The sequence below is a fragment of the Cetorhinus maximus genome, chromosome 8 (assembly GCF_964194155.1).
Source record: "Cetorhinus maximus chromosome 8, sCetMax3.hap1.1, whole genome shotgun sequence".
In the NCBI taxonomy this organism is placed as follows: domain Eukaryota; kingdom Metazoa; phylum Chordata; class Chondrichthyes; order Lamniformes; family Cetorhinidae; genus Cetorhinus; species Cetorhinus maximus.
In genome coordinates, this window is record NC_135886.1 from 44,157,863 (window position 1) to 44,170,774 (window position 12,912).

The 12,912-nt window shown below is 47.6% G+C and overlaps 1 protein-coding gene across 2 annotated transcripts in view; it reads right to left on the reverse strand.

Annotated features, from left to right (window-relative positions):
- The window catches only part of ttll1 (tubulin tyrosine ligase-like family, member 1), a 72,355-nt gene that overhangs the window by 39,121 nt on the left and 20,322 nt on the right, over window positions 1-12,912 (reverse strand). For both annotated transcript variants that reach the window (XM_078546753.1, XM_078546752.1), the window contains one exon: window positions 3,337-3,471. In XM_078546753.1, coding sequence (XP_078402879.1) covers window positions 3,337-3,471 — 135 coding nt within the window. The remainder of the gene's footprint in view (window positions 1-3,336; window positions 3,472-12,912) is intronic.

Genomic DNA, 12,912 nt, shown 5'->3' on the forward strand with positions numbered 1-12,912 from the left:
ACAGGGTCCCGATTGATTGTGTAGGGCCCTTCCCTAAGACTCAATGTGGAAATCAGTACTTGCTGACAATCATGGATATGTCCACTAGATTTCTGGAAATGATACCTTTACGAAATATTACAGCAAAGAGGACTGTAGAGGAGTTGACAAGTTCTTTAAAAGATATGGGGTACCAAAAGAAATACAGTCGGATCAGGGTTCGAATTTCATGTCACAGCTGTTTAACGAAGTAATGAACAGCCTGGGAATAAAGCAGTTTAAGTCCTCAGCTTATCGCCCTGAATCACAAGGTGCTTTAGAGAGATAGCATCAAATCTTAAAGACTATGATGCAGGCATATAGTCAAGGCTACCCACATATGGGATTGAGGGATTCTATTCTTGTTATTTGCTATTAGGGATACCCCTAACGAATTGGCAGGGTTTAGTCCTTTTGAATTAGTCTAGGGTCATGAAGGGGACCACTTAAGTTGATTCAGGAGAAACTAGTGGGTCAAAGTTCGGAAACTACTCTCCAGGATTATGTGACAAAATTTAGACAAAGATTGAATACAGCATGTGAGGTAGCTAAGGAACATTTAAGGATATCACAGCAAGTGATGAAGATGAGTGCAGGTAAGAGGACAAAAGCTCATAGTTTTGTGGCAGGAGAAAATGTGTTAGTCTTGTTGCCAATGTCAGGCGAACCATTATAGGCAAGGTTTGGTGGGCCTTACCGGATTGAAAAGAGACTGAGTGAAGTAAATCATTTAATAAATTCCCCAGAAAGAAGAAATGACCAGAGGATGTGTCATGTAAATATGCTTGAAAAGTACTTTGACAGGGAAGGTAACCAAAACGAGGTATTAGTAGTGGTAGATAAGGAAAAGGAGGTAGAAATGAAGGATTCTGAAATTGACTTTCCTGTAATTAAATTGGACAATGAGAGAGTGCTTAAAAATTCAAATGTGCTACTGAGCTACTTTCTAGCCAAGTGTCAAAGTGATATGGAAAAACTATTGCAGTCACACAAAGCTATTTATGGGAATAAGCTGGGGAAAACAAATTTGGCTATACATGATGCAGATTTGGGGGATTCAGTTTCAATAAGGCAACATCCTTATAGAGTAAATCAAGTAAAATTAGCTCAAATACAAAAGGAAATTGAATTCATGCTTCAGAGTGACATCATCAAGTCTAGCTGCAGTAACTGGAGCTCATCCGATGTGATGGTACCCAAACCAGATGGAACACAAAGACTGTGTGTGGATTATTGAAAAGTGAAGAGTGACAAAAGCGGATTCATATCCTATTCTGCGGTAGGAAGATTGTATTGAGAAAGTGGTGCAATCGGAGTCTATCACAAAGATTGACTTGCTGCGAGGATATTGACAAGTACCCTTATTGGAAACAGCGAAAGAGATATCAGCTTTTGTAGCGTCAGATGGACTATATCAGTTCAAAGTTATGCCATTTGGTATGAAGAACGCACCAGTAACATTTCAAAGACTGACAAAGTAACTGAAGTACTGAGCAATTGTGCTGTTTATATTGACTGAACTACTAAAGAAATTTCAATGGGCACAGGAGTGTCAGAATGCATTTGACAGTTTAAAAACTGAATTGACTACTACACCAGTTTTGGCAGCACCTAATTATGCCAAGCAGCTTAACTTGGCAATTGATGCAAGTGATCTGGGTATTGGTGCTGTGTTGTTACAAGAAGATTAAACAAGAGTTGAAAAGCCGGCAGGATATTTTTCACAGAAGCTGAATCTACATCAGAAAAGATACTCAACCATCAAAAAAGAGACTGTAGGTCTAGTGATAGAGTTGCAGCATTTCAAAGTTTATGTTGCAAGCAATTCTTCAGAAACAGTTAGTTATAGAGACCTCAATCCTTGAAAACTTCTGGAAAAATTTCGAAAGTGGAATGCCAGACTGTTCAGATGGTGTTTATTGCTGCAATCGTTTTACGAATTATATATGTGGCTGGATGAGGAAATTTAATTACAGATGCATTGTCAAGTTTAAAGTTTAAAGGAAATTGGACATTTGAAACATGGACAATGGACTGAAATGCCCTCTGTTGACACAAAGGACTTGTGTATATTGTCATGTTCATGCATGAACCTGGTAGTGTAATAGTTATGTGTATACAGGTAAGTATAATAAGTAATGCAAAATAGGTTGCAAAAATGAAACTGTCCTTTAGAATTATGACGATTCATTTTTCCATAAGGATGGGAGTGTAAAGAAAATGTCATGTTTTCCAATATATCTGTGGGATACTGTGAAGCAGGCTTGTGGGGTCTGTGTGTAGGTTGTGTTTGTGTATGTATGTGTGTGTGTTTGTATGTGTGTGTGTGTGTGACTAATTTAATTAGACTGAAGATAGTCAGGCTGCAAGGTTTAAATCATCAAAGGGTTAGGTGTAAAGTAAGCATTTTTGAAGTGAGCTAAGGTGGCATACCGGTAAATACAACATAATAGAAATTTGCATTAGGAGATGAATGAGGAGTTGAATTTTTAGCTATTGAATTTTAAAGAGAAATCAAAGGAAGTTTTACAACTGGTAAAGGTTATAAAAAAATGAAGCAAAGTTATGAAGTTTATTTTTCCCGAAAGTGGTGGCCATAAAGACAACTTGAAAGATTTTTAGATTCTGGGAAAGGTAGCTTTCAAAAGAAAGTTAAAAAACGAGTTTAAAGATGAAAGGCGGAGAAATATATTTAAAGAAAGATTGAAAGCTGTATTTGGTGTGCATGTGGCCATGTGATCTTGAAGAGAGCACTGTGTGAGCAGTCCTGTGAAGGAAGCAGCTTCTAGCCACCCCAGAAAAGTATCTGGTTGTTCCAGAAAGCAAGGTTTTGTTACAAGCCTTGGATTTCCATTGTCAAGTGAGAGGGGGAGTGAAGCTTGTGAAATACCTCCCTTATAGCAACAATGGGTGCCTTGAGTAATGGATGTTTTATAGATTAAGAATCTATAGGGACTGTTGCCTGGAAAAGGGCATTTATTTCTCATTCTAGATAAGTAGAAATCTTTTGGGGAATGTTATAAGACTAAATTTAACTATGTAATTGTAATCTTGTGTGTTTAAGTTTTCTTTTCTTTTGTTAAAAAGTGTTTTAATTTAATATTTAAAATCTCTCAAATGGAATCTTTACTTCTGACTTCAGTGCACATACTTCCTCGTAATAAAAATACCAATTGCAAATTGTTGTGAAAGCTTGGCCAAGTTCCCCTGTGGGATTTGGTCAGCCCGGCAATTACCACCTGCCATATAACATATATTTAAAATATCTATAACCATGATAGGCACAGAAGTAATAAAATTGAATATTTTCACACTTACATATAACATTTTAATGGTCGATAGGAGGTCACCAACACATACAAGCGTAAGTCAAACTTCTTTCCACCGATCAGCAGTGGGTTGTCTATGTACAATGAAATGACATATGCCTCCTTCCCAGCAGGGGATATAAACCTACAAATTAATGAAGATTAGTTGGCTTGAACTTATTTTGTTCACAATTTAAAAAATACATTAAAGAGGGTTCAGTAAGTAACAAATGGTGTTAATGGTGGCGACGTACATGTCAAAGCAAAACTCTGCACTTGCAACCTCTGTTGAGTCTATTTCTTCACCATACCTCTTAATTTTGAGGCAGAATCCAGTGTTTCAATACAAAATCTATAAAAGCACCTTGAGTGAGATAATACAGCAAATTGACATAGTTACAGCAGTGACTTGTCCCATTTCCCAATTCTACTTCTGATGTTAAGCTGTAAATCAGTATCAAACTGAAACTGCCCATTGGTTTAATGATTCTAGTATAAGGGTCTGGCACATACAGGGTTAATGTGGGACTGAGTACAGTACCGCCCACACAATGACGTAAGGAGACACATGACCCAGACCCAGTCAGCGTGTGTTCAGCAAAGACGTGCAAAGACCTAAACATGGAGATACTGCCTAACCTGTACATGTGTAAACAGATCTAGTAGTTAATAAAGATTTACAGTTAACCTACTGAAGACTACGAAAGCATCTTCAAGACACACCCTCACAACATGGTGGCAGCAGGGGATCTTCAACCTCGCTAAAATGCTGAAACAAACCAAAATGTTGGAAGACTAAGAAAAAAACATCAACAAAGATTCTGGCCTGAAAGAAACTCCTAGAAGATGCTGAGGGCATAGAGAAAAAGATCACCTAAAAACACTTGAGAGAGAAGATCTGGAAGCTGAAGGCGAAAGATTTTTACTGCAGCAGAAGACTCGATTGAATCTCCCTTGGAGGTCCAGCTTCAAGATGCAGTCGACAGAACTTGCAAGGGTGAGCTAAATCTTTTAAAGCTCCAGGCTGTAGCTTGTTCTGGGAACACTTCCACTAATTCAGTGTCAGAAACGCTGTTTGTAAAAAACCCGTCGCTAAAACCTGATTCCTGACTCAGAGTGTCAATACGAGGCCTTGGAGCTCGCCAGAGAAAAAAGAGAAAAATTAATTAAACATCTTAGGAACATCACAACTGTCCAGCTCAGAAAACAGCAAGAATAAGTTTGAATTCGATCGCCTTGTTATTCGGCAAAGCAAACCGCTGAATACAAGAAGTCGGCAGACAGCCGATCCAGGTGGCTATTGTAAAAACAAAATTTTCTTTCAACAAGCACGTCATCACCATTTTGCAGAGCCCGCCAAACCTGGCAAGCAAGGGGCATCCCTTTGTCTCTGAATGAACGTCGGCACCATCTTGAAGTCCAGGAAAAGCATTTGATTAGGGGCCATATGAAAGGTGATTGCGGAAAATAAAAGCTCATGGTGTAAGGGGTAACATATTAGCATTGATAGAAGATTGGCTGGCTGGCAGAAAACAGAAAGTATGTATAAATGGGTCTTTCCTGAATGGCAAGATGTGATGAGCGGAGTCCCACAGGGGTCGGTGCTGGGGCCTCAACTTCTTACAATTTATATCAATAATTTAAATGAGGGAGCAAAGGCATGGTAGCTAAATTTGCAGATCACACAAGGATAGGTAGGAACGTATATTGTGAAGAGGACATTTGGTACAGACGGATATAGATGGGTTGAGTGAGTGGGCAAAAATCTGGCAGATTTTTGGAGTATAATGTGGGAAAAAGTGAAGTTGTTTATTTTGACAGGAAAATTTTTTAAAAAGTACTACTTAAAAGGGGAACAACTTCAAAATTCCGAGGTACAGAGGGATCTAGATGTTCTAATGCATGAGTCACAAAAAGTTAGTGCGCAGGTACAGTAAGTAATTAAAGCGGCTAATGAAATGCTATCCTTTATTAAGAGAGGAATTGAGCATAAAAGTAAGAATGCTATGTTTCAACTATACAGGGCATTGGTGAGATCACACCTTGAATGCTGAGTGCAGTTTTGATTTCCTTATTTATGGAAGGATGGAAGTGGGTTGGAAGCAGTTAAGAGGAGGTTTACTAGATTGATACCTGAAAAGAGCAGATGAGGAAAGGTTAGACAGACTGGACTTGTTTCTACTGGAGTTTAGAAGAGTGAGGGGTTACTTGATTGAAGTCTATAAAGATCCTGAATGGTGTTAATAAGGAGGACATGGAGAGGATGTTTCCTCTTGTGGGTGAGTTGAGAACTAGGGGTCACTGTTTTAAAATTAGGGGTTGCCCTTTTAGGAGAGAGATGAGGAGAATTTTTTTCTCGGAGGGTTGTGCGGCTTTGGAACTCTGCTTCAGAAGGCGGTAGAGGCTGGGTCATTGAATATTTTTAAGGTGGAAGTAGATAGATTCTTGTTTGGCAAGAGAATCAAAGGTTATCGGCGTAAATGGGGATGTGTAATTCGAAAAACAAACAGATCAGCCATGATCTTATTGAATGGTGGAGCATGCTCGAGGGGCCGAATGGCCTACTTCTGCTCCTATTTCATATGTTCGTAAGTTCAGAGAAAGCTTAAAAAAAACATTGAAGGAAGAGCATGAAATCACATTCTAGCGCAACTCTTCAATTTAAAAAACCCCTCTTTGGGCCAAACATCTTGTTTTGAATCTTTCCCACAGAGTTGAAAAATTCAAAAAAAGGACTTCCCATCAGCGCAACTGGAGCCCACCGAGACCAGACAATCGCAGGAAGAAAAGCAGAGAGAAAGAAACGGTTACTGCATAGCCATTCTTAAAAGGGAAACAATATTTAAAGCTGTAACTCCAGAAAAATATAGATGACCATGGATCAAAAATCCAACTTAGCAGATCAGTTTGGACTTATCCAAGGGCCAAACCCAACAGTATACATGGCATCCTTGAGAAGCAATTTTTTACATTACTGGAGTACATCAAAAAGAAAAATCAGAGGAAGTCCAGATTACTGCCTTGGTGATCTTGCGAATCATTGACGAACCCTCAACCAGCCTCAAGGAACTATTACAGCCTTTGACGAATATTTTACTCTTCAAGTTCAGGAGAGTGGAGAGCTTAAAAACAGGCAGAGAAAACTGCCAGCAAAGTGACAAACAAACCACATGAGGGCACCAGAGAGGCAAGTAACTTCCTAGAAATCTTAAAGGAATACCTTATCGAAGACCCCGGCGCGTTTCCAGAACTGTACCAGCAACTGGTAGTAAACAGCAAGGAAAAAGCCATGCAGCAGGCAGAGCAAGAAAAAGCACAAGTAGAATCAGAAACTGTTCGTATCAAAGCTGAACTGGAAGATTTGAAGTGCAAGATTCAAGCTGAGTGTATACCTTTGAAAATGGATGATAAACTAAAGCCTTCAATGAACCAAACTGTTTGAGATCTGAACAAACAAATTTCAGAGGCAAAGGTACCAGGAGAAATAATGACGCTCAATTCCATGGTTGGCAAATCGAAGAGGGAGTTGGGAAAACTCAACCAGCTGTACAGCCAGGCACAACAGCAGGCAGAAAAGTACTCAAAGAAGTTGTGGCCTTGAAATACTCTTCGAAGAACCAATACATGCCCCTGCAAAAACATGAGGAGTTAAAATAGAATTTGAAAACTACTTCAGAAGAAGCTGTGTTGGAGCTATCAGCAGTGACAAAACGATACACTAAAATGCAGAGCGAGAAGACAAGAGCTGAATAAGAAGTTAAACAGCTCAAAGAACAGTTAATTGTCTTTCATTATCAAATTTAAAAACAGTACATAACCCTTCAGCAACATGACAGAATAAAGACTACCTTGAGCAGCAGAATTGCAGAACAGTAGAACAAACTCAATGAGACTCTGGGAAATTACAGGAAAGCTCAAGACATAGTAACTGAGCTTCGCAATGAAAAGTAAAATCTGTTGACGAGCCTTCTCACGCTACAAGGAACCCTCTAGTCAGTCTGTTCCTCTAGAACAGGCATATTCAACCTTTTTGAATGGGGGGGGGGGGCACATTTCAATTTCTCTAGCACTCAGAGCTGATGAGTAAATTTCAGAAACATAAAGTTTGCCACAACATGAAACATGAATTTCAAAAATAAACCTGACATATGAAAAGAAACTTGCTGAGCAAAAAAAAAATCACAAGAATAAATTACTTATTACTCATTTTTTTTAAATTAAGATGACCATTCGAGTGAGAAAGGGCAAGAGTTTGTGTGTCCAGCCCACTCCCAGTCTCAGGGTGTTCAATTGCTCACCCTCACCACTGTGAGAGTGCCTTTTGGTGTGTGGGGGTGAGGGTGAATGAGAATCCTGAGACTGGGAGTGAGCCAGCCACACTCTCCTCTCCTTCTCACCCCCAACCCCAACCCCTCTCTCTCTCACTTACACACACTCAGCCTCTCTCTCACACGCACAAATACATACCCCTCTCTCTCTCTCTCTCACACACACACCCACTCAGCCTCTCTCTCATACACACACACCCACGCAGCCTCTCTCTCACACACACACCCACCAACTCACCCTTTCTATCTGTCACACACCCACGCACTCACCCTTTCTCTCCCTCACACACCAACTCACCCTCTCTCACGCACACACTCACCCTCCCACTATCAAGCACACATACACTCTCTCTCTCACACACCCACTCACCCTCCCTCTAACACACACCCACTCACTCCCCTTCACACTCCCTCACTCTCCCTTCCACACACACACACCCTCTCTCACCAACACTCACCCTCTCTCTCTCACACACACCCACTCACCCTCCCACTATCACACACACGCTCACACTCACCCACCGTCCCTCTCACACACACCCACTCACCCTCCCTCTCTCTCACACATAGCCACTAACCCCCTCCCTCTCACTCTCTCACTCCCTCACCCTCTCTCTCTCACTCACCCTCTCTCACACACACAAATACATACCCTCTCTCACATACACACACACGCACACACTCACCGCCTCACACCCCCTCTCTCTTTCACACACATACACCCCTCTCGCTCTCTCCCTCAAACACAGAAGCACACACACACCCTCACTCTCTCTCGAACACACACACACACCCTCTCGAACACACACACCCCCTCTCTCTCGCACACACCCCTCTCTCTTAAGCACACTCACCCTCTCTCTCTCAAGCACCCAATCACCCATTCGCTCTCTCATTCACACCCACTCATGCTCTCTCTCACACACTCCCTCACCCGCACGCCCACTCACTCTCTCTCTCGCACACCCACTCACCCCTCCTTTCTCTCTCACACACTCTCACCACCCTCACTCTCTCTCACACCCTCACCCTCTCTCCCTCACCCACTCACCCTCTCTCCCTCACCCACTCACCCTCTCTCCCTCACCCACTCACCCTCTCTCCCTCACCCACTCACCCTCTCTCCCTCACCCACTCACCCTCTCTCCCTCACCCACTCACCCTCTCCCTCACCCACTCACCCTCTCTCCCTCACCCACTCACCCTCTCTCCCTCACTAACTCACCGTCACCCACTCACCCTCTCTCCCTCACCCACTCACCCTCTCTCCCTCACCCACTCACCCTCACCCACTCACCCTCTCTCCCTCACCCACTCACCCTCTCTCCCTCACCCACTCACCCTCTCTCCCTCACCCACTCACCCTCTCTCCCTCACCCACTCACCCTCACTCCCTCACCCACTCACCCTCACTCCCTCTCTCCCTCACCCACTCACCCTCTCTCCCTCACCCACTCACCCTCTCTCCCTCACCCACTCACCCACTCACCCTCTCTCACTCACCCACTCACCCTCTCTCACTCACCCACTCACCCTCTCTCACTCACCCTCTCTCACTCACCCACTCACCCTCTCTCACTCACCCACTCACCCTCTCTCACTCACCCACTCACCCTCTCTCACTCACCCACTCACCCTCTCTCACTCACCCACTCACCCTCTCTCACTCACCCACTCACCCTCTCTCACTCACCCACTCACCCTCTCTCACTCACCCACTCACCCTCTCTCACTCACCCACTCACCCTCTCTCACTCACCCACCCTCTCTCTCTCACCCACTCACCCCCTCTCCCTCACCCACTCACCCTCTCTCCCTCACCCACTCACCCTCTCTCCCTCACCCACTCACCCTCTCTCCCTCACCCACTCACCCTCTCTCCCTCACCCACTCACCCTCTCTCCCTCACCCACTCACCCTCTCTCCCTCACCCACTCACCCTCTCTCCCTCACCCACTCACCCTCTCTCCCTCACCCACTCACCCTCTCTCCCTCACCCACTCACCCTCTCTCCCTCACCCACTCACCCTCTCTCCCTCACCCACTCACCCTCTCTCCCTCACCCACTCACCCTCTCTCCCTCACCCACTCACCCTCTCTCCCTCACCCACTCACCCTCTCTCCCTCACCCACTCACCCTCTCTCCCTCACCCACTCACCCTCTCTCCCTCACCCACTCACCCTCTCTCCCTCACTAACTCACCGTCACCCACTCACCCTCTCTCCCTCACCCACTCACCCTCTCTCCCTCACCCACTCACCCTCTCTCCCTCACCCACTCACCCTCTCTCCCTCACCCACTCACCCTCTCTCCCTCACCCACTCACCCTCTCTCCCTCACCCACTCACCCTCTCTCCCTCACCCACTCACCCTCTCTCCCTCACCCACTCACCCTCACTCCCTCACCCACTCACCCTCTCTCCCTCACCCACTCACCCTCTCTCCCTCACCCACTCACCCTCTCTCCCTCACCCACTCACCCACTCACCCTCTCTCACTCACCCACTCACCCTCTCTCACTCACCCACTCACCCTCTCTCACTCACCCACTCACCCTCTCTCACTCACCCACTCACCCTCTCTCACTCACCCACTCACCCTCTCTCACTCACCCACTCACCCTCTCTCACTCACCCACTCACCCTCTCTCACTCACCCACTCACCCTCTCTCACTCACCCACTCACCCTCTCTCACTCACCCACTCACCCTCTCTCACTCACCCACTCACCCTCTCCTACTCACCCACTCACCCTCTCTCACTCACCCACCCTCTCTCTCTCACCCACTCACCCCCTCTCCCTCACCCACTCATCCTCTCTCCCTCACCCACTCACCCTCTCTCCCTCACCCTCTCTCCCTCACTAACTCACCGTCACCCACTCACCCTCTCTCCCTCACCCACTCACCCTCTCTCCCTCACCCACTCACCCTCTCTCCCTCACCCACTCACCCTCTCTCCCTCACCCACTCACCCTCTCTCCCTCACCCACTCACCCTCTCTCCCTCACCCACTCACCCTCTCTCCCTCACCCACTCACCCTCACTCCCTCACCCACTCACCCTCTCTCCCTCACCCACTCACCCTCTCTCCCTCACCCACTCACCCACTCACCCTCTCTCCCTCACCCACTCACCCTCTCTCCCTCACCCACTCACCCTCTCTCCCTCACCCACTCACCCTCTCTCCCTCACCCACTCACCCTCTCTCCCTCACCCACTCACCCTCTCTCTCTCACCCACTCACCCTCTCTCCCTCACCCACTCACCCTCTCTCCCTCACCCACTCACCCTCTCTCCCTCACCCACTCACCCTCTCTCCCTCACCCACTCACCCTCTCTCCCTCACCCACTCACCCTCTCTCTCTCACCCACTCACCCTCTCTCTCTCACCCACTCACCCTCTCTCTCTCACCCACTCACCCTCTCTCTCTCACCCACTCACCCTCTCTCTCTCACCCACTCACCCTCTCTCTCTCACCCACTCACCCTCTCTCTCTCACCCACTCACCCTCTCTCTCTCACCCACTCACCCTCTCTCTCACACCCACTCACCCTCTCTCTCACACCCACTCACCCTCTCTCTCACACCCACTCACCCTCTCTCTCACACCCACTCACCCTCTCTCTCACACCCACTCACCCTCTCTCTCACACACATGCATAGAGACACACACACACACCCTCTCTTACACACAAACACACTCACCCTCTCTCTCATACACATTCACCCTCCCTCTCTCACACAAACACACACTCACCCTCCCTATCTCTCACACACGCTCAACCTTCCTCTCTCTCACACGCACTCACCCTCGCTCTCTGTCACACACACACCCACTCACGCTCTCTCTCTCACACGCCCACTCACACTCTCTCTCACACACACCCACTCACGCACTCTCTCTCTCACGCCCACTCACCCTCTCATACGCCCACTCACCCTCTCTCTCACACGCCCACTCACCCTCTCTCACACGCCCACTCACTCTCTCTCACACGCCCACTCACTCTCTCACACGCCCACTCACCCTCTCTCACATGCCCACTCACCCTCTCTCACACGCCCACTCACCCTCTCTCTCACACGCCCACTCACCCTCTCTCTCTCTCACGCCCACTAACCCTCTCTCGCTCACACGCCCACTAACCCTCTCTCTCACACGCCCACTCACCCTCTCTCTCTCACACGCCCACTCACCCTCTCTCTCTCACACGCCCACCCACCCCCTCTCTCTCACAAGCCCACCCACCCTCTCTCTCTCACACGCCCACTCACCCTCTCTCTCTCACACGCCCACTCACCCTCTCTCTCTCACACGCCCACTCACCCTCTCGCTCACACGCCCACTCACTCTCTCTCACACGTCCACTCACCCTCTCTCTCACATGCCCACTCACTCTCTCTCACACATGCCCACTCTCTCTCTTTCACACGCCCACTCACTCTCTCTCTCACACACCCATTCACCCTCTCTCTCTCACACACACCCACTCACCCTCTCTCTCACACACCCATTCACCCTCTCTCTCTCACACGCCCACTCACCCTCTCTCTCACACGCCCACTCACCCTCTCTCTCTCACACGTCCACTCACCCTCTCTCTCACACGCCCACTCACCCTCTCTCTCACACGCCCACTCACCCTCTCTCACACGCCCACTCACCCTCTCTCTCTCTCACACGCCCACTCACCCTCTCTCTCTCACACGCCCACTCACCCGCTCTCTCTCACACGCCCACTCACCCTCTCTCACACGCCCACTCACCCTCTCTCTCTCACACGCCCACTCACCCTCTCTCTCTCACACGCCCACTCACCCTCTCTCTCTCACACGCCCACTCACCCTCTCTCTCACACGCCTGCTCACCCTCTCTCTCTCACACGCCCGCTCACCCTCTCTCTCTCACACGCCCACTCACCCTCTCTCTCACACGCCCACTCACCCTCTCTCTCTCACACGCCCACTCACCCTCTCTCTCACACGCCCACTCACCCTCTCTCTCTCACACGCCCACTCACCCTCTCTCTCACACGCCCACTCACCCTCTCTCTCTCACACGTCCACTCACCCTCTCTCTCACACGCCCACTCACCCTCTCTCTCACACGCCCACTCACCCTCTCTCACACGCCCACTCACCCTCTCTCTCTCTCTCACACGCCCACTCACCCTCTCTCTCTCACACGCCCACTCACCCTCTCTCTCTCTCACACGCCCACTCACCCTCTCTCTCTCACACGCCCACTCACCCT